The sequence below is a fragment of the Lepidothrix coronata genome, unplaced genomic scaffold (genome assembly GCF_001604755.1).
Source record: "Lepidothrix coronata isolate B3197 unplaced genomic scaffold, Lepidothrix_coronata-1.0 Scaffold127, whole genome shotgun sequence".
NCBI classification, from domain to species: domain Eukaryota; kingdom Metazoa; phylum Chordata; class Aves; order Passeriformes; family Pipridae; genus Lepidothrix; species Lepidothrix coronata.
Genome location: NW_016690307.1, coordinates 2692159 through 2714254, shown reverse-complemented (window position 1 = coordinate 2714254; position 22096 = coordinate 2692159). Strand labels below are relative to the sequence as shown.

Sequence of the window (22096 nt, the reverse complement as noted above, 5' to 3'; positions counted from 1 at the left end):
GTGTGGGCCTTCAGTCGCCTTAGATTGAATAGGCTTCCATCAGTACGATATCGAATGTAGATACCATCTTGATCATATACCCCTAGAGAAGCCTCTGTTCTTATAGTTACTAAAACCACAGTTCAGGAAAGCTCTTAATACATGGTGAATTTTGGACACAAATCTAAGAAATGATATTTTGGCGCCTTGCAAGACACAGCTTTCTTTAGATGCCACTAGTAATGAACAAATGTGGCTTGAAGTGTGACATGCAGTGAAACACACAGTTCTGCCACCAAACACCCACTGGCATTTCTGGCAGCCTTCCTCAACACCTCTCCCTGCTAGACTTCATTAGCTTTGTTCTAGAAAAAAGCACAGCCATTCATTGCTCCATGATCCTGGTCTCAGCTTTCTAGTTTGAATTGTCCAGCCTCCAAAGAGAAGTAGGATAAAAGGCAAATTCCCAGTTTATGCCAAAAACTTACTTTATTAAATAGAATTTTAAACCACTCCTTTTCTACGCAATAAACTATACATTGAACTCTTGTGATTCAGTTCACAAAATAATAAAGATATTGAAAAAAGTAAGCTGTTGGCACCTAGTAACGACCACACTGAAGCTTGAATCACTGCAATGCGGCTTCCTGCTATATAGGTTTTGAAGCTTCTACAGGTTTTGAAACAGCCATCACTTACCAAATTTTATACAGTGTCAGCAGAAACTGAAATTATTTATTAGTGCTTGCAAAAATAATCTGCCTGTGCTGTGTTCTGACAAATTAAAACCAGTAGTTTTTTTAGTAGTTTTGAAGTCACTAGGTAAAGTCACTAAGGTGTTCTGAAATGAGCTGAAAAAAAATTCCACGTACCTTTTCCTTTCAGGTGGCCCCATCTATGGCTCAACCTGTTAGCACCATCCTTCAGACAAAAAATGATGGCAGATATGTTGTCCAGAGAAGGTTAAGGCAGGAGAGACCCATGCACATCACTTCCAGCCTGGCAGGGCAGGGTAGTGCATGGTTGTTCCTTGTACAGACCCAACTACTGCTCATCACATAAATACTAAAAATAAAATTTAATTAGAAGTTTGGTCTGGTAACATGATTTTGTGGCAGATGACAAAGGTAAGGGAGGTATTAACCAAGGAAATGTAAAAGAGGTATTAACTGAGGATGTCCTTATATAACCTCTACCTGGATCTCATCCTACTATGATTTCAGGAATAGTTTAAGTTTAAGCAGTTGTAACCAAATAATGTAAAAGGCTGTAGCTGCAGCCTTTCTAATGTATCAGTTCTGAGCAGAACAAAGATGGCAAACATAATATCCTCCTTGCCCTCAAGGCTTCTCTTTGGACTGACATTCTTCTTGTGCAGTGGTCTGAAGCGCTTGCCATGGCAATAAAATGGGGAAAAGAAAACAAAACAATAAAAAAAATCCTGTAAAAATGCAATGCAAACTTCCTCCCACCTATCACTCTTCTCCTGCATGGCTTAAGGAAGAAAATTTATTATACGCACAGCATAATAACCCCAGAATAGAGCAGCTAGATTATTTCCCTCCTCCATGGGAAAGAGTAGATGGAGGGAGAAAAACAAATACTGCACGTTGAGATGAGTTGTCTCAATCCTGTCAGGTGAAAGGAAAGGCTATGTATGAACAGCAAATATGTAAAACAGGGAACATTTAATGTTTTTCTTTGTCATGTATAAACAAAATACTTTAAAAAAGTGAGTAAAAGAGTGCCAAATGTTCAGCTTTATCATTGCACTCCAACTGATTAACTGGTCACTCACCAAATGCAGGCTAGATGAACTCAGTGTCATTTCTGAGACTACAAAGGCATTGTGAGGACAAAGCAGCACAAATATAAAACTACTATATAGAAAAAAGAATCATATTGTAAGAAATATTCACATGGTTTCATATAAAGAGAATAAATTTAAGGATGCAGTCTTTGAGAATTAGATACAATGTCTGGATAAGGTTGAAGTCCTAGCTGTTTGTTATCTTTCAACTTTTGTACTATAATTCTGGCAAATTCCTCTCCTTGGCTGTCTGAAGTATCAAGCAGTTGTCGTACTTTTGATGTCCTTGTAGGTTTGGTGCTTATAAGTTCATAATCTTCTTTCATGAGTAAAAATCTTGCTAGAAGAGCATCCAGTGATTGATTCAAACATGCTTCAGTCATCTGATCAATAATTTCTTCTCTTTTACTTTGGATCCACTGATGAGCTACATTCTGCTGTATGGTTTCCAATACAAAATCTGAGATTGGAGAGGATTAAAAAAAAAAAGGGATTGTAACTGTCTGTCAATAAATGTTGCCATAGAACAAAGAACAAGCTGAGAAAGAGCTGCTAAAATGCTCCAATTTGTCAAATTTGGCAGTTAGAGTATCTTTTCTATCTGAATCACAGAATAATTTAGGTTGGAAGGAACCCTCAAGGAGGTCATCTGGTCTAATAGCCTGCTCAAAGCTGGACCAACTTCAAGCATAACTCAGGTTGCTCAGGGCCTTGTCCAGCTGAATTTTGAGCATCTCCAAGTGATGGTACTTCTGCAGCCTCCATGGGCAACCTGTTCCAGTGTTCAACCCGACCTGGTACTAAAAAGAGAGAGGTGGTAAATTCACTTTCCAGGGGGATTTTTATTGAAGTTTACTGAAAACATCCCTGTAGCTTCCTGGTATTTTCCTGAAGATGAGGATTCACATAGTGAAAAGGTGTAGATTCTCCTATTTCCAGAAGAGGGTGATGCAACAAATCTTTATAAAATTGCATGTTATTGTGTGTTCCCTCAAAAATATGTATTTCTGAATAATTCATCATGCATTAAAGTTTCTTTTTGTTAACTTTTTTGGAAGCACACTTTCAACAGTTATTTGATGGATAAGAATATAATGTAGTGGGCTCTTGACCAACACAGATGTTAGTAGAGATTCTGTGTGAGATGCTGACACAGCTTCTGCTTTCTCTTTGCCTCACCATTACTGAACAGAAGACTGACTAGCTTAAAAAGTGAGAAGCGACAGGCAACAAAGATGACTAGTTCAAGCTAAGTTTTTTTCCTGTTCTGCTGGACTGCAGCTTTTTTACAGCAGTAGGGGATAGGATAAATAATATGAGCAAAGGGAATGGGATAAAGAAGACCCATGGCAGCAGGAATTAAGTCTGCTTAAAAGGAAAGAAAAAAGCTAGGACCTACAGGTACGTGTACTTGGTCACATTTTACATTGGTTTTGCTTACTTTGTACTCTAAGTCTACAAGGACAGAATTACTTGTATTCTTAATTTGCAGATGCTTTGTTTTTCATTTTTGTTATCCATCTGTTGACCCAGATGGATAACAGTTCCAGTTTCCATTTCATACACACATATATTTGATGTTAGAACACTTATTGGGGGTCTTGGAATTAAACAGTGTTTGCCGTACCTGAAGGAATCAGTGGTGACTGCAGTATACACGATGCAGACTTCGAGGCATCTGAAATACTCCTGTCAGATGAGGGAACATTACTTGTGCATGGATGCACAAGAAGTTTGGCACTCTGAGTTACAGAGATATTGTCATCCATGCTCTGGCTGCTGAGAGAGTATAGACACCCAGAATTTCCATCTTGGAAAAAAAAAAGGAGAAAAAAAAAGAGCAAGATGTATTACTTCTATGTTCAAATAAAATAAAGCCATCAGAGATTATTTAGAGCAATTCCATTAAACAACTCATAAACAAACTACTTTCACATGATATACAACATATTAGTCCTTATATTCAAGTTCTGAGTACATTTATGTCCCTTACATTGTACCAGGGCTTGGGTACAATTGTACCATTGTACCATGGGTTTGGGGGTCCTGTTTTATTTTAAAGAAACATTGAGAGTATAAATCTAGTAGATGTGAACTTTGATGAAAAAGCTCTGTGTGACAGAAATTTTTTGTAGGGACTAGATGAACAAAATAAATCCTTTGAGTATATGGAGAGGTAACTAGAAGTCAGTGTGAAAGCAGATTCATTTATTTTGACCAAGTTTGGCAGCACAACGAAGGTGATAACATTAAAAGAAAGATTCAGGTGAAGGAAAAGGACATGAGGAGCAATGTTAACATTCAGTGGGAGGCCAATGGAAGCTTTTTGTAGTCCATTAAAACATGATATGACTTCAAGAAAGCTTCATGTAAACTTTTGCAAATAAAGAGAAAAAGTATTTCTATCAGCTGGGAAGCTTAATAGTTTCTGGTTTTAGGATTTTTTATTATAGAAAAGGATGATGGATATGAAAGCAGCAGTAGGAATGACTCACAGAAGAGATAACAAACAGCTGATGAGAAACATACTACAGGACATATGCCTAATTCTGTAAACAGTTTTCATTACAGACTTTCACAGTGTCACTTGATAAAGAGATGTTAACTAAGAACCAGAGATGCAGATATAAGAATTCAGATGAACATCTAAAGACAAAATGAGGTAGCCCCATGGACAACTCGGGATTACCTGTCCAATGGGGGAATCTGAAGGTGTATTCCCAGTTCACTGTTGACCTGTAGAAGAATATGTCTATAAGTACATGGAGCAGGAATAGGAAAATGTGGAAGAAATTACATTCTAAGTATTTTAAAAATAGTGGACTAGAACTCACAGTAACTAGTATTTTCTTTCAAGAACAAGAGAGAAAGTTGGGCAGAGCTATGTAGTGTGAAGCAGCAGATATTATCTACTGCATGAATGAGAAAGAATTAGGAGACAACTACTGTGAGTGAAAGATGATTTAAGAGAAGTGTTTTAAGCAGCTCTGCTGGGATAGATTGTTATAGATCCTTAGGCACACAAGTTTAATTTAATAACATAAAGATAAAACTACTGGGATTTTACTGATATGAGAGAATGACCTTGATCACAGCATAAAAAGTATAATCATAAAATCACAGAATTGTTTAGGTTGGAAAGAACTTAAGATCATCGAGTCCAACCATTAACCCAGCACTGCCAAGTCCACCATTATACCATGTCCCTTAGTGTCACATCTACATGTCTTTTGAATATCTTCAGGGTTGCTGACTCAACCACTTACTTGCCTGGGCAGCCTGTTCCAATGCTTGATAACCCTTTCTGCGAATAAATTTTTCCTAATATCCAATCTAAACCTCCCATGGCACAACTCAAGGCCATTTCCTCTCATCCTCTTGCTTGTTAATATTGTTTGTTGGTAAGAGACTGACCCCCACCTGGCTCCAACCTCCTTTCAGGTAGTTGTAGGGAGCAACAAGGTCTCCCCTGAGCCACCCTTTCTCCAGGCTAAACAACTCCAGCTCCCTCTAAGAGAAACATGCTAATGGGATTTATTCAGATGTTATTCAGAAAAAAAATCAGGTTGACACAAGTTACTCAGAAAGAACCTAGTTGACCTAGAAGACTGAAGTGATAGAAGTGGAAATTCAGAAGGAAAATACGAGATCTAAATTTTCTTCTTCAAGCAGGTCTAATGACTGGAAGCGAGATGAGGAAAAAAAACCCCTAGGTAGATTATTCTGTAACGAGGGGTCTTGTGAGAAAGGAAAAATACAATTCTAAGGTATACTGAGTAGAGCGTTTTTTTAAGGCAAAGAACCATTTGTCATGTCTTTCATAGTAGTAAGTAGAGGTCTGGTAGTCTTAGTTTAATGACTCAAGTTAGAATATGCACAAGGAGGACTAGTAGCATACCAGGAGAATAAAGAAGCATATTTTACAAAGGACTTCAAAAGTTCACCTAGCAAAAGAAAATATATGAAAGGATTACTCTCTAAATCAGAAATGAAATGGGAAGAGGGAAAAAAGCTGTTTAAACTTAAAGAAATTCCCAAGAAAAGCTTGCTACAGAAGGGAAAAAAACCCCTTTTTTATGTGCATACTTTATAGCACTGAAGTCAATTTTTTGCCTGCTTTCACATTACTTGTCCCCACAAAGCCAGAGGATGCTCCATTCTTTTGAAATATGTTTGCATTCCACCAAGGGAATAAACTTAAATGCAGTTTTAGTTTCACAATATATTGCTACTCCACCTGGGTCCCATTGCATTTTTCTGGCTTCTCATGTCAGCAAAACTTCAAAATTGAGTTTTCTGAGGGAATTTTGCCAACTTTTATTCAGAAAAGGGGACAGCTACAAAAGGTCTGTGCAAGTCTTGCAACTTTTGCAAGGCAATCTATTAAAGCCATTTTTATTTATTGAATTAAAACTGATCAGAGGTTGAGCTGCACTGGAAACTTTGAGTTTACTCAGCTTCAAAAATGCCTCAAAATGTGTAGTCTTTTAATATTTAGAAGTAGTTCACAGATTAAAAAAAAAAAAGGCAGTTAACTAAGCCACCAAGAGTTTTAAGGGACAATTAAGGGACAAGTAAATGTTATCTCTGAACTAACAACCCAGAGCAGGAAAACTAAAGCTGTCAGCTGTGGAGATTTCCCAGTGACAGGAACAGAAAATCAGAGCTTAAAACCTCTAGTTTACTCAAAGCACTAAGTTTAAAAAACACATTATTTTCCGACATAAACAGATACCCAATTTCCAACTATGTAAATGCAATGTCACAGTGAGAGTGTAAAGCTGCAATGGCAACTTAAATTTACACAAAGTCAAGAGTATCTCACCTGATGAAAGGATATTACACTGTGGGATAGACTTGAGTTTTGATATATCTGGAGAGATGCTCCGAAGGGGAAGTGCATCACATTGTATGGAGCCAGAATATGTTTCCTGAAATAAATCCAGGTGTATATTGAACATGCATGTTAAATAAATATGAAGCTGCAATTTTTTTACAGAGAATTTCCCCATCACTGTGTTTCCCTGATATCTAAATGCTCAACAGACAACACAAATAAAAAAAAGTAAATCTAAAGAAATCATATAATCCTAATACTTGTATTTTTCCCAAGGTGATAGCAATTTTGTATACAACTTTAAATACCAGCAAGAACCAAAAGCAGAAGCATTAAGGATCAAAATAGCCCTATATGGCTATGCATTTGTTACACTCTGTGATGAATTTTATGCCTTTCCTGACTGCACAAGAAAATAAAGTGCAGAACAACTCCCCTTACCAAGTTAACCCTTCCTTAAGCTCACAGGATCCTGACATACCAAATGCAACATGTAAAATATTTACCTTTTGGGGATTCAGAGGTATATTTAGAGAAATCTGCTCCACATTTGCTTTCTTTGCACTCTTGTAAATACCTTGTGATTCATATAGTGACTGGAAGAGACATTTACCCGTATTAAATTTCTGCTATAAGATAAGACGACAGTTCTGTACAAACACATGCTTCAACCAGATACAAGATTAGATACATGACAAACGAGATCACATTTCTTTTAGCAAGCAAAAGTCACCAACTTATTTGACCAATTCAAAACTGTAACAAAAGCTACTTACCTTTGATCTCTTTAACAGAATTACTGCTTCCAGCATAGCTATTTCATCAAATGTCCGCAGAACTGGCTCAATGTCTATTAAACATTCTAAACAAAGAAAGAGTACTTCGTGAATGGTTTGAAGTGGAAATCAAGTTGTCATTTTGCTAAAGCATCTTTCTTACATTTACAAAAATAATGTGTCTATTGACATATATCAAACCACATGCTGCTAAACAGAAGTTTCCTGCTTCCACATGTTAAAACAGTTCACACCACTAAAAGAAACCCTGTCCTGATCTAGCCACCTCATCATTCTGTAACAAAAGAGATCCAGGACAGTGCTGCAACTCTTGCATTCCTGGAATGGATAGATTGGTGAGTTTGCTGTGTTTCAAGGTAGACCCATCAAGCCTGATTAGCTGAATGGGACCAAACACCATGAGACCTCAGAGTGGGTTGCTGATTTCCCACTCCAGAAGAGGTGTTAAAAATTTATACAAGGAAAATAAATGCACCCCCAACACAGCACTATCCAGAATACATGCTGTGAGGCAGGGCCAGAGAGGATGGGATAGTCAAGGCACTGACTATCACATCCAGTGAAACCAAATGATATTGTTCTCGTTCTCACCAAATGCAGCAAGCCAGAGAAGCTAAAATCATCTGCTCACAGAGGGAGGTACAGGACAGTACAATAAGGAAATGACCACATGTGCTCTTGCTTCCAAAAGTTTATAATACTAAATATTGAACATTTTGAGATGACTATATTATAAAAATATCTTTGAAACTGTGCTCAAATACAACAAAACCTCAGGATAGGATGATATGTATCAGAATTCTACTGCATTTCCATGAACTCACTGATTCAGCAGAACTCATTTATCATACTAACAACCTGTCACACTGCATCCTTGTTAACATATTTTTACTTTTTACTATAATTTTACCACTCTTCTTCCCTATTAACTTTTATCCACTAGCATCTTCAAGACATACATTCAATACTGGGATTCTTATTTTCTTGTATCAGCTAAACCACAGTTTTGAAGGCATATCATTTTCCACACTCAAATACTAATATTGTTAATTTTTGTTGACTATAATTTTGACTATAATTAAATTGTAGGGACACACTCCAAGTATATATGGAGCGACGGTGATAAGCAGTTTTTATCCTCTATTTCTAAGGAACAGACAGGTTAGCTGAGCTTTTCTATTTAAAGCTTATTTTAAAAAAAGGGGGTTTGGGTGTTTTTGTGTGTGTGTCTGTGTCCTTGTCCTATGGTAATTGCAAAATTTCCCCATTAGTGAGCTTTACTTCCCTTAACTGCAACAGTTTTGTAACTTCCTCTTTCTTTTTACGACAGTAGAGGAAAAGCAATGCATGTTTTTTTTCAAAGACCATCTTACTACAGGCACGGCACTAATAACTGAAACCAAGTTTGGTCACACTGTAGTACATATCCCAGGTAATTATCCCTTCAGTGTGACCACAGACTTTAACAGATTTTTTTTTGTTGTTAATTGGCAGAGGAAAGGAAGAACACATACAGAAATACGATTATGAGTCTATTCTTTTTGATTTTAGAAAATATTCTAAATAGATATATTTTCTTGTTTGAAAAAAATAAAATATATACCCACAATTTACACACAAATCAGACTCCGACATAATCTGGCACTTCAAAATGTTCTTAAGGTAAAAATAAAAATGCCTCAAAAAATCATGTAATTCATTTTGGACTGTAAACTCAGCATAAAGACGTTGTATGTGTTTGGATGTTTCCCATTTTGTCCTCTGCTAAATGGATGCAAAAACCCAAAGTTATGAACCCAACATATGAACCCAACCCAAACATGCTCCCTCCCCTATCCCCATCAAATCAAATCAAACCCTAAAAGCAAAAAGCATCAACTAAAAAACCCTGGTATTTGAGTAACTGCATCTTTGAGCAACAGATCTCTGTACTGCTCTATGTTTGAATATTTTCAGTAAATCTCTTACTCTACATTTTAGTCTCTCCAAGGCAACACAGCTTTCCATACTGAATTAGAATCACATATTCTAAAGGGGCAGGCAGAAAGTTTGTAAAGCCCATGCAAATTAAACAAGCACAGCGAGGCAGCTGCAGGAAGCACTGTTCACTTCACCACCCTGACATATGTGACCACAGCAACAGTCGCAAGAGCAAATTTCACAACTGAAAACAGGTAATCCCTCTCTGCCAATTTTGATGGAATTACCTTTATGCAAGTAAAGTGTGCTGGTTAAGTTGAAATACAGGTTTTCAGAAATAAAACCACACTTTTCCAGTTCACACTCTGCCACTCTAATCTCTACAAGCTCACACTTCAGTCTTATTCTCTAAATTCTGCAAACCATTGTAAAAAAGGCTGAACGTAGCTGTATTTGGTTTCATGGACAAAAACCTGAACATAGAAAAGATGAAAAGTTTAGTTCTTGTTTGATAAAGGAGGTGGAACAATCAAAGATAAAGTCTCAGTGAAAAAGATTTATACTGAGATGCAAACACAAGATGAAGTTACTATGGATTATCTGATGTGCAGTGGTTTGTCGGTGTGTTTGCCAGCTTGCTTGTAAATCCCACAGTACTCATTCTGTACTTACTTCCCCCACCTTAAGAAACCAAAATCCTCTTCCAACAACAAACAAAAAAACCCAAACACAAGTAGTCAAACAAAACATGCTGCTTTTTTACAGTTAAATTAAGAGATGGTAAATGCAAAAGACTTCAACAAACAACATGGCTTTATGGCACACACGTAATTCCATTCATAAAAGTTTGTTTACATACATGATGGAAGCAGCCAAGACCCTTATCATAAGCAGCAAGACCAAGCACGTATATCTCTTCATTTCCTTACCATTTCCCTTTTGCTACTATAACCTTGGTCTGTAATAACCACGTCCAACAGAAATCTCGTAATTTAAAAATCTTTTCTCACTACGCAAAAGCAAACTCACTTAAGAATGATGGTCTTTCATCTGGGTTTTGTGCCCATCCACTTTCCATCAGTCTTATGATGAGCACTCGATGAGGAATGTCCATTGATAAACTTTCTTCACTTAAGTCTAGTCGTTGTCCTTGTGACACGCTGTACATTATCTGCAAGGGGTTTATAACTTCTGTCAAAACAGATATCATGCAGTCATTAGAAATACATGCAAAATAAACAGCTTACTACAGGAGGAATAATTCAGTTTGCAGATATAGTATTTACAGTTCATCAAAATAAGTTCATGTTTCTTTTTTAAAAAAAATGTATTTTTAATTTATAAAACAACACCGTAATAAAAAAAAACAATACCAAGAAAGAGTCTAATTTGAAAAGTATCTCAAAGTGTTCTTCAACAAGCTTACAAATTGAATCATTAAAAAGTAACCTCTAAAATGAAGTCCCTTGGTACCCAGGTCTCAGGTTTAACCTTTACATAAGGTGGGAAAAATAAATTAAAGGAAGACATGGCCTTACCTTCAAATGGCTGTTTCCTTGACATCACTTCCCACATGATAATTGCATAACTGTTTAAAGTATAAAAATACAGAAGGTGTTATTTTAGATTACCAACACTTAATAACACAATGTGCTCAGCTTTATATTTTGTGTAAAACATTTTGGTAAATGGTCCTGTAAACACACATGGGACTGACTGTAGCTAACTACAATGATGGTTGAATATATGAAAACTAACAGGAGTTTTAACCAGTGACTTCAACTAGAACTAGTTAATAATATTAAATACAGAAAAGGTACATATCATATAAACACCTATTCCAAACTTGTATTAACTTTCCTCTAGTAATATGTTGTGAATTATGCACATGCAGTTTAAATCTCAGCACATAAACTGAGTCCCAGAGACCCAACTGCTCTGTCCTAACAGCAATACTGTGGCGTTTCCCCAGTCCAGATTGACACTCCCTGACATTCCTGAGGGAAGCTGGGTGTTAGCAGGGAGGATGGCTTTGACGCACACCTAAGGTATGAACTTCCACTCAGGATGCACACTCCAGCTTCCCCTCCCACATACGCACCTTCAACACAGGCAATCTTCTCTATAGGAAGAGATGGCACTTTCACACAGCACTCACTTTCCAAAAGCAACTCTTGGGAACACCACTCTGAACTACTGCTAGGAGACTGAACACACATCTGCTTATTAAAACTGGTGGCCTTTTCTTTCCATTCACATCAGCATGAAAGGGAAGTGGTTCAGTGAGTACAAGCTTGCTCCACCTCTTTCAATAGAGTAGTCACTCTATTCAAGCCATCAGGGTATATTTAAAAAAGATAACTTCAAACAACTTTGTAATTTGAACCAGTTTAGATGATTTCATTTCAATGAAGCATTCCATTCCTGGTCCTTTTTTCAGATGCACATCAAAAATTTCATCAAAGCTATCACTACATTTTATGACACTCTCCAGTTTTCTCTTGGCATATTCTACCATATGTGAATGAAGCTCTATTCCATGATTTAACCCGAAAGGTCCTAATACTAATCCTACCATATTACTCAAGTATCTGGTTCCATTACCCAGATTTAGAAAAGATAATCCAGGCTAAAGCTTCAGTGCTTTTGTAACTTCAGAATAAATGCGAGGTGCTGACAAGTGTGTAGTTCCATGCTTCCAGGCCAAGTCTTTACAAGCATTATCACAGTGTTGTTCCAGATAATAATCACCATAGTAAATTGCTCTCAAGGCTTGCTCCACACTCTTGGTGTGAATAAACTAAGCTACTTTCCTACATCACTAACAAATACCACATTTTGCATACATGTAACTGCCTTTAAGCATCTGATGGCTACTAATTAAGAAGAATCAAAAAATTTAAGAAAGAAATAACTGGTACTTAAAATCAATCATATAAATTGAGTTTTTCTAACTACGTATTCTGTTCATATTTTAACATTAATCAGTGATAAAATTTATTCATGTAATTTTTAATAAAAGCAGTCCTCCCTGTCAGAAAGTCTGCTTTTTGATGCACTCCTGATAAATTTATGCAGGCTGATTTTTTTGTCCCTTTCATAAGAGTTAATGCTGCTTGACTGTTGTTTAAATGATTTCTTTCTTTAAGAAAGATCCTTCCTCACAAATTAGCTTAAATATCTCAACAACATTCAGCTGTGATCAACTAGACATCCAGCCTTTCACTCAGTTTGGAATCTCTCTACAATTCAAGATTATTTTCTCAGTTCTACAACACTGAAGCATTCCCCTTTACACTGTTCCCGTTTTTCTTTCTTATTTCTGCTTTATAGAATCTCGTTCTGATAGTGAGTTGTATTCAGTTTGCATAGGCAGGTTTTGGTAGTTGGGGGGATGCAGGGGTGGCTTCTGTGAGAAGCTGCCAGAAGCTTCTTCCATGTCTGGCAGAGGCAATGCCAGACTGCTCCAGGATAGACCTGCCACTGGACAAGGTTGAGCCCATCAGGAATGACAGTAACACCTCCGTGATAACATATTTAAGAAGGAAAAAAAGTTACTGCGCAGATGAAATTGCAGCCAGAGAAGAGTGGAGTGAGAATATGTGAACAACAATGCAGACACCAAGGTCAGTGCAGCAGGAGGGGCAGGAGGTGCTCCAGGCACAGGAGCTGAGGTTCCCCTGCAGCCCGTGGTGCAGCCCATGGTGGAGCAGCTGTGCCCCTGCAGCCCAGGAGGGACCATTGGGGTGCAGAGATTCACCTGCAGCCCATGGTGGAGACCCACTCCAGAGCAGGTGGATGCCCAAAGGAGGCTGTGACCCCATGGGAGGCCCATGCTGGAGCAGGGTCCTGGCACGAATCTGCTGACCCGTGGGGAGAGGAGCCAATGCTGGAGCAGGTTTTCCTGGTAGGGCTTATGGCCCTGTGGGGGACCCACACTGGTGCAGCCTGTGTCTGAAGGACTGCACCCCATGGAGAAGTGATCCACGTGGCAGCAGTTTGTGAAGAACAGTCTCTCATGGGAGGAACCCCACAGGGAGCAAGGCAAGGACAACTCTCCCTGAGCAGCAGCAGGAACAACCTGTTATGAACTGACCATAACCCCTATTCCCCGTCTCCCTGCGCCGCTGGGGGGGAGGAGGTAGAACTTGGAAAGGAGGCTGGGGAAGGGAGGAAGGTGTTTTAAAGATTTATTTTACTTCTCATTATCCTGCTGTGATTTTGTTAGTAATAAATTTAATTAATATCCCCACTATGAGTCTGTTTTGCCTGTGATGGTATTTGACGAGTGATCTCTCCTGGTCCTTATCTCCACTCATGAACTCCTAGTTACATTTTCTCTTCTCTGCCCAGTTGCACAGGGGAGTGAGAGTGCCTTTGGTGGGTGCCTGGCATCCAGCCAGGGCCAACCCACTACATGAGCACAGATCTTCCTGTGTGGCCTTTCTGGAGGTCCTTCACTGTCTCTCCACCTTCATGTCTTCCTGCATGAACTGTCATCCTTCTTTCTGATGTTGTCTCAGTTTCTTTTCTTTCTTCTCACACAGTTGCTTTCCTTCCTAATTTATCAGTTTTCTATGCCCTTCTGCTGATGTGTTCTCTCTTATTTTCTCCCATTTGGTTGTTATTCCTCTGCACATATTTTTTTCCTAACATCATCTGTCTTCCTAATCTCCACTCACTCATTAAGATACCAGTCATACTTTTTTTTCCCATAATATATCATTTTTCCTTTTTCAGTGTTTTCCTAGTGTGTATTTTCTCATCAAAGGGTGAGGAGAGCAGGTATGTTGCCATCTGTATTTTTTGGACAGGAACATCAAGAAACTTCATGTGCCCCTTAAGGGTAAGGGATAATTAAGATAAATAGTAGTCTCCCTATAAGTCACTAAGACTCTCTTGAGAATGGTCATCTCTCATCAAGATACAATCCTATCAAAGATTGCAGCAGAGAGATGGACTTTGTCACAGTGATTGGCCTCTTTATGCCTCCTCAATCTCCATTTACATGACAACTCCCCCCCAAATCCTTCAAGTAATCTTCGAGCTCTCCAAACCATTTCAGACTATTTAACTGTAATTCTAATATCCTCAGAGCAATTGTGTTATAAGGGCCACCACCACGCTCCTCACTATTCTATTACTTCTACTCAGAACTGACCAATGCAAAACTACCTGAACTTTCATAAAGTAAGTTATTCCTTGAGTAGATCCTTCTAAATACTTCCTCCAACACCATTAACCTGTTTTTACCTACTCCCTTTCCAAAAACATGTCTTCTTCTTTCCCGAGTGCATTCTGCAAATTATGTTAATTGATCTGCACAGATTACAAGAGTATGTGCATTGACTTAATGGTGTGAATAGCTTTTTTCTTTCCCTACATTGTCTGTATGTGTACACTCATTTAGAGAAACCAGTCTCCTCTACCTGCTTCTGTAGTCCCAGCTTAATTTCTGGAGCATTACACTTGTCACGGTGACAAGAAATGAGTCACTCAATTTTTATTTTTTATTTTCCAATTCATTTTGCCTATACTCATATGATACTATTACTACCAAAAATAATAAAATTGCTGAGAATATGTTAAAAATCTAGGTTCAGAAAATCAAATCTGAATTCAAATTTCAAAGCGCACTTGAGAACATGAGTTACCTGTAGATATCATGTTTCACACTTGCCCGGGTTTTCTGACTGGGGTTGTAGTCTTCAGGTGGCATGTAGATAATTGTCCCTCCTTCTGGCAAAGAGGATTCACTTCGTGATTGTGACATGGATATGACACGCCACTTGGACATGCCAAAATCTGCAATCTGGAAAGGCCAAATCAGTTGTTCGTAGAAGAAAAACTGGATTTATCTGTTGACAGTTGTTAAAAATTCCTGAAGTATGGTCGGAAGGAGGGGTCACCCAAAGTCCTTAACCTGACATACAAAGAGTATGTGGTTCCTCTAGCAACAGGAAACATCAACTCCACTTCATAAAGCATTCCCAGATCATGAGTCACGCTATCCCTCTAGCACTGCTTTATGCTGTTCTTTTAAGGAAGAACTCATATACTCTATGGCTGGGGAATCTGCTATAGAAATCTGTACCTTATGACAAAAATCACTTTCTTGTGTTGAAAAAAAGCAAATAAAAATCACTGATTACTTCCAGCTCCCCGGTTATGAAGAAATCACAAGTTTAGTATAAATCATAATAGCTCCATGTAACTTAGCTTGCCAATATGCTGAGGCAGTTTCTCTCTCAGAAAAATTTTAGGGCACTTCATCTCACTCACAAAACTGTGATATATTAGTCCTGAATTAATAAATTTGATATTCTGAAATTCTGTTCTGCAAAAAGCTGCTGAATATTTTCTTTACTGTGCAACTTGGAGCCTGGTCCCTTTCTACAGGTTACAGTACATCTACATAAAGAATTAACTGACTTCAGTTTACATCCTCAGACATCCATGAGCCAGCATGGATGTCATCAGGCTAGGTTATGGATAGGGACACAAACAGTCAGCAAAATACACCTGCTGGCTGAGCTGCAGAGTGCCTGGCATTCAAGGGAGAAAGACAAACAGCCAGCTACAAGCACTGCACTTGGCCAACATTTGTGTAAGAGCAAAATCATTTTCCAGGAAGATGCCTGTGCAAGCACTGTGGCAGCTAAAATACCAAAAACAAGCTTTCTGAAGAGTGTACAGTCAAAATATCCAATGAAAAGTAACCTTTTTTCTCTACAACTCACTCTCATCAAGCTTTCCTCACTGTAATTTGTCTTAATTCTTGCTCATTCAATAGATCAGTAGTGCTTAGTGGTGTTACTTTTATACACACGCAATACTTCTTCTATTTAGCATAGGTGATAACCTTCCTTGCGTTTCCTGTCAGCTCTCCTAATTCTAGAGAATCTAGCTTTACCTCTAAAAGACACTTAGAACCCTAAGACACTCCTTACAGGAGGCAGGGCAAGTGTGCAAGAGTTAAGCTATTCCTTTCAATTGCTCCAGCAAAACAATTGTTCAGATGCACTCAGTCAGAGCACCAAACCACACCAGTGCTGTTAGGGATTAAAAACGGAGTGTATAAAAAAATTACTTGGGCTAGTCCCCTGATCAGGTTTATCAGGAAGCTCGAGAAATGGCAATACCAGCACAACGGAGTGGGAGGAGGTATGACCTGCTGAGGGTGTGAGCAGAGACAAAGCCGCGCGAGGCACACTGCGGCCAAGAAAAATTTCTGTGCAACAGAGAAAAAAAAAGCAGCACTGGATCTTTGCTCAAAGGACTCAGAGAGATTCGTCTCATGGTAAAAACTGAAGCATTCACCATTCAAGTATAAATTCAGTGCAAAATAGCTCTTTCATTTACTTGAATAATATATTCTATCAATTATAAAAATAAAGGATTTTTAAAAAAAACAAACAAGAAGCAACACACCCAACTCTTGCAGTTATGAAGCACCTAACCATTTTGTCAGAAGTACTTTTAGTCTTTTTTTCACATCATGGCAGTGATATTTCAAAAGGCAGAATTAAAGTTTTAAACTACCGTTACTTCTCTGTGTATCTTTGCTTGTTCTTAGAAGTGTCACAAAAGCCATCTTCCAACATGTCCCGATTTCACAGTTATGTTTTACATATTCTTATACTAAACTAAGAGAATAGATAAGTATATATTGCATGATAAATATCCAATGGGGTATTAACAATTGAATTTGACCTACTGTCTTCCAAAAGTAACTTGTCTGAGCATCTCAGACAGGTACACTCTCTATTTTCTTCTCGGAAAGGGCCAGATGTAGCTACCCTTGGAAGGCTGACACACAAGAGCATCACTACTACTGAGTATCATCCACTGCCATAGCAGAAACAGCCCAAATTCTGTCTTTCTAGTCTTTTCAGAGGGATAAAATCTACACTTGAGCAATGCAGTTTTCAAAAAGAAAAACTCAGAAGTTCTGTCTGCAAGGACAGAAGAAAAAGTCCAGCATACAATTACTTCCTCTCTGTATGGCCACAACCTCACTCTTCCTCCTCTAAATTAATTAAAACACTTTCACTCATTCTAGACACTGAAGAACATAAGAATTAAATAACTCTACCTTGACATGAAACTCATCATCCAGCAAAATGTTCTGGGTTTTTAAGTCATGGTGCAGCAGTGGAGGATTCATGTTGTGCAAATAGTTTACTCCCAAAGCAATTTCGTAAAGAGTGCGGAATCTCAGGCACCAGGGAATGTCAGGATATATGTCTTTCTGCCAAGATAAAACCACAGACCTGGAATATAATCTCTGTTTTGATCTAACAGCACAACACAAAGGCTTGTTTTAGAAGAAAAAGAAAGTGACTTGGGCAAGCATCAATCTTTTTAAAACATACATTACACAAACTCCTTAAAAAACTGTAATGGAGCATTAAGACTGATTAGTTGTTAAAACAAATGCATAAATCATGCACAAATAACACTGCATAAAAGTGTTATTTTTCCATCCCCTGGCATTCCTATAATAGTTCATGACTGCTAAACGTGATATAGAGCATTTTACTACATTACTCATTCATGTGGAAATATGAATTACAGATGAACTTCTGCATGAAACTTGCAAACCACAGATTATGAGTACTACACAAAGGCAGCCAAGAATCATATCTTCAACTGACACTGGGGGAAAAAAAAAGCTGTGTTGAAACTAAGCACAAAATATTACCTTTATAAATATTAATACACCTAGAAAAAGGTAATAAAACTCAAATGAAATCTTAAAATTTATATTGACAGTAATGCCTCTATGAAAAACCCACAGATGAGCTCTCTAATGCATGAGATTCGTATTGATTAAAGGTACAAAAGAGGTGCTGTTGAGACAACTGCAGGAGCTTTTCAGTAGCAACACTGTATATTCAGGCCAAGCTAATGGGAACAGCTGAGAGTTCAACACCGGAGAACTTAGAGAATAAGATCTGGTAGAAATATTCATAACTGTTTAGATTAGCAACATTTGGCTTCTATAAAGGAAAGTCAAAATCTTCAATTTATTTTTTAGAAATACCCAAATTCGGGAAAAAGCCCTCAATATTTATATTGGCAGTAATTCTAAAACCCAGGCTGAAGTACACATAAGTATTTCAGCACCTAACTAGAGAACAGTAGAGATTTTTAAAGTGACTCTACATAATAATTCAACATAAAGCTAGTAATAGGTCACAACATTAAAGGAAAAAGTTCAATAAAACTTAAGTCTACTGAGTTAGGTTGTCTTTTTGAGATACAGAAAAGTCTATCAGAACACCAAAAACTACTAATGATAATTACTGTCTTTCAATGTGAAATATTATTCATAATACACTTTACTATACTAATTAAGTATGGAAATTGCAATCTATTTGAAGCAGCCAGGTATCTATTTAAAGACTGTAAATACACTTACCCCATGTAATAGCTGGTTTAATGATCCATTTGTCATGTATTCTGTTACTATCCCCAGAAATTCAGGCTCGTTGCAAATTCCCAAAATTGGCAGAATGTAACTAAATCTGGCTTTGTGTAATATCTCTGCTTCTTTTAGAAGGTGATTTCTATCACTTGAAGAAAACAAGCAAACAAACAAAAAACATTACCATACCAATACTGGAAGACTCAAAGCAAACGTTGTGTTCACTATATTCTCTGTCAATTATATCCCTGTGTGCAGCACCACCTTTCACCATTTGATTTCTATCGTGCTGTTTTGATAACAAAACAGCATAAAATAAATTAGAATCTGCAAATGCAAAGACAAGACAGCTTCCCCGGTTTTGTTGTACCACATAAATCTCTCTATTTCCATCACACATTTCATCGTGTTTCCAGTAAACAAGGATACAGTCAGAACTCCCAACTTCCACCATTCTTTGCAACCATGATGGTAATAACCAGCCACATTTGTCCTATTTTACCTCAGAACTCCTCAAAAACTTGGATTTAATGCGTCTTTACAAATTCAGACCTTGCAGCATGTGGATTCAAGAAGCTCAAGTTTTATTTGTGTATGCTTCTATCCCTAAAAATATTATCTCTTTGGTATGCCTTATATCTCAAATAGTCTTGAAAAAAATGGGTTTGTTGACAATGAGGATATTTGGGCCATGAAGGATAATTCTGAGAAAAAAGATTTAGATCTCACACCAGCAGAGACTGGTACAGGTAGAAGTACCTGCCCAGAATATCCAAATACAGGACATTTACAGCACATTTAAAACTGATCCTTTGGACATTAACCAGTCTGATTCAGAAGCAATAGAGCTGTGCTGGGGCACAGCAGTGTACAAGCCAGGGCTATGCCCATCACGATTTGTTCAGCACAGCTCCCTGTTAATGTGGCTACACAGCTCCTGGGCGAGAGCCACCTTGTGTCCATTGAGCTCAGGGCAGTCTGGACCCACAGATGTGGATCCAGCCCTCACAAAGAAAAGGCTGTCAGGGTATACAGGGAAAAGAGGAAGCCTGGAGAACTAAAGCCTGCTGCTTTTACAATAGGAAAACTTTGACTTTAGATGGATGTGAAATCGAGGTCCTTATCTATGTGAGAGAAAAAGACTTTTATTATAGGAAACTCTAGGAACGCAGCCATTGAGAAAAGCATGGGAGAAAACACCCAACTATATCCCTTCCTCCCTCTCTCCAGAAAAGACTAGGTTTGAAGGAAACTAGGGGTTTTCCCAGACACATTTGCATGGGATTCAGCTGTAGCTGGGAAACAAATTGCAACATACCAAAGTCTATTTCTGGGTCTGTAAGTCACTTCACCTTTGTCTGCTCCATACCAGAAGGGCACTGAGCAATGCCTAAATGAGTACATGCCCACAACAGCTTCCCAGCTGGCTTTTCTCTTTGGCTGGTCACACACCATATTCTGGCATGCATAGGACATGCAAAGGACATGGTGCATTAACTGCACCATGAATTCTTCTTCAAAGCACTTACAGGCTGGCATTTTATACTATACAACCAACAAATCACTTGCTGCAGAGACTTTGGTAAAACATATTTCTTACAGCTTTCAGTCTTCTAATAGCATTTCTGAGCTTTGCATGATATATGGTAGGTGACTGAATTATTTTGATTACCTTGCTTTCCCTTTTCATCATAATTTCATAGGTAAGATGTCACACTAATCCAAACTCTTGCAAGGCCAAAAATAACATTTGATGTTTTTCCCCAGCTGAGTTCTGAGGATAAACACTGCATTCCTGATTAGCAGGGATTTAAGCAGACATTTAAATTAAAAAAACCCAAAAACCAAAACCACGAAAACCACAACACCCCCAGAGAACACAACATAACTCAGATTTCAGGTAAGATTTCAGAGATAAAGCCAGTATATATGTACCTGTGTAATAAGAAGCAAAAGAGTTTGAAACAACTTGTCATAATCTAGTATATTGGGTTACAAGACTAGCAGCCTTTTTGAGTGAAGCTACCCTGCCTAAAGGCATAGTACTAGATCAGAGAAACCTGAGGTAATAAAGCTGGAAGATACTGAGATAAGACTCAAGAGGCAGGTTTGCAGTCAGGCAGGCTTCAGACAGCCTAGAAGAGGCAAATTTGCATTGATATAGTAAAATCCTGGCACTATAGGGATTGACTGAGACAGAGATGGATGAAAAATTATAACTTGCTGCCCCCTTACATGGAGTGACAGCTCCTGCAATAAACATGCTGCTGTTTGGGTTCCTGGAAATTGGGGAATATGATTGCAACACTGAAAATATCAGTTGTACATGGGGGCCTACAAGCCTATTATTTTAAATCAGCTTCTCTCATTACTGTGAGATCTGGGGGAAAAATAAAAATTGTGCATTGTGTCAGAGAAGTTTCTTCTAGGAGCTAGAAGCAATCTTTAGTGCATATTCCCTATATCCTCTATATTCTTCCTCTCTCTGTAAACTGCAAATCTATTAATAATCACTGTACTTTAACACCCTCCTGATACTTCAACAAAACGGTCAGAAACCAACAGGCCCAGAAAGAAGCCAAACTGTGCCAATCTCATCTTGAGGAGGAATCAAGGCGCACACTGCATAATAAAAAGCCTCCAAAAGAAACAATCTAATTAGAGTCCCGCTGATCGAGACCGAAACCACCCATTTCCGACAATCGAAAGAGAGGAAGCTCCGGGGCTGGTACGTACTTTCTCGTGGCTCAAGCCGATTCACTCTTCCTGGGAATCCCCTTCCCAGGGATTTAATGCAACGCTGCCTACCAGAACACCAGGACTGATTCACCGACCTGAGAATCCCAGGCCGGCATCTTCGCCGACACCTCGACTCCCTTCTGGCTTCGTGGGACCCCTTGCTTAGTTTAGGGAAAGGTGGGCTCAGCTCGGTCCTCGCCCCCGGGCCGCCCCCCAGCGATGCCCCATCCCGGCGGTCCCCCTCCCCACCCCGTTACCTGTCTAGCAGCGGCCCCTGCAGGCATTTGAGGGCCACTGGGACCCTCCAGTCGGCGTGGCGGGCGGCGGACACGGTCCCGTAAGCGCCGCGGCTGATGAAACGCAAGTCCGGGAGTTTGTTGGAGGGGATGGAGGGCAGAGCGTAGCTGATGGCGCCCGCCCGGCCCTCACCGCCGTCCCCGCTGCTCATCCTCCCACTCCACCGGGCGCCGGAGAGCAAGGAGCGCCGCTCCCTCCTCTCCCCTCACTCCGCTTCCCCGCCTCTCCCCACACCTCCCGGCCAGCCTCCTCCCCAGTGTGCCGGCGATCCTCTCTTCCTTCTGCCC

At 38.9% G+C, this 22096-nt stretch overlaps 1 protein-coding gene across 3 annotated transcripts in view; it reads right to left on the bottom strand.

Annotated features, from left to right (window-relative positions):
- The window catches only part of RIPK2 (receptor interacting serine/threonine kinase 2), a 26797-nt gene extending 4701 nt beyond the window's left edge, over positions 1 to 22096 (bottom strand). The window contains exons 1-11 of one of the 3 annotated variants that reach the window (XR_001876677.1): positions 21770 to 22092; positions 18768 to 18921; positions 17439 to 17594; positions 14998 to 15155; positions 10882 to 10931; positions 10373 to 10534; positions 7403 to 7488; positions 7133 to 7222; positions 6615 to 6720; positions 3417 to 3599; positions 852 to 2249 (exon numbers count right to left, since the gene is read on the bottom strand). Coding sequence is in view for 2 of the 3 variants with exons in the window: in XM_017826480.1 (XP_017681969.1) it covers positions 1924 to 2249; positions 3417 to 3599; positions 6615 to 6720; positions 7133 to 7222; positions 7403 to 7488; positions 10373 to 10534; positions 10882 to 10931; positions 14998 to 15155; positions 17439 to 17594; positions 18768 to 18921; positions 21770 to 21960 (1662 nt within the window). In the remaining variant the exon portion in view is untranslated. The other 2 variants (XM_017826480.1, XM_017826482.1) reach the window with 2 other exon arrangements.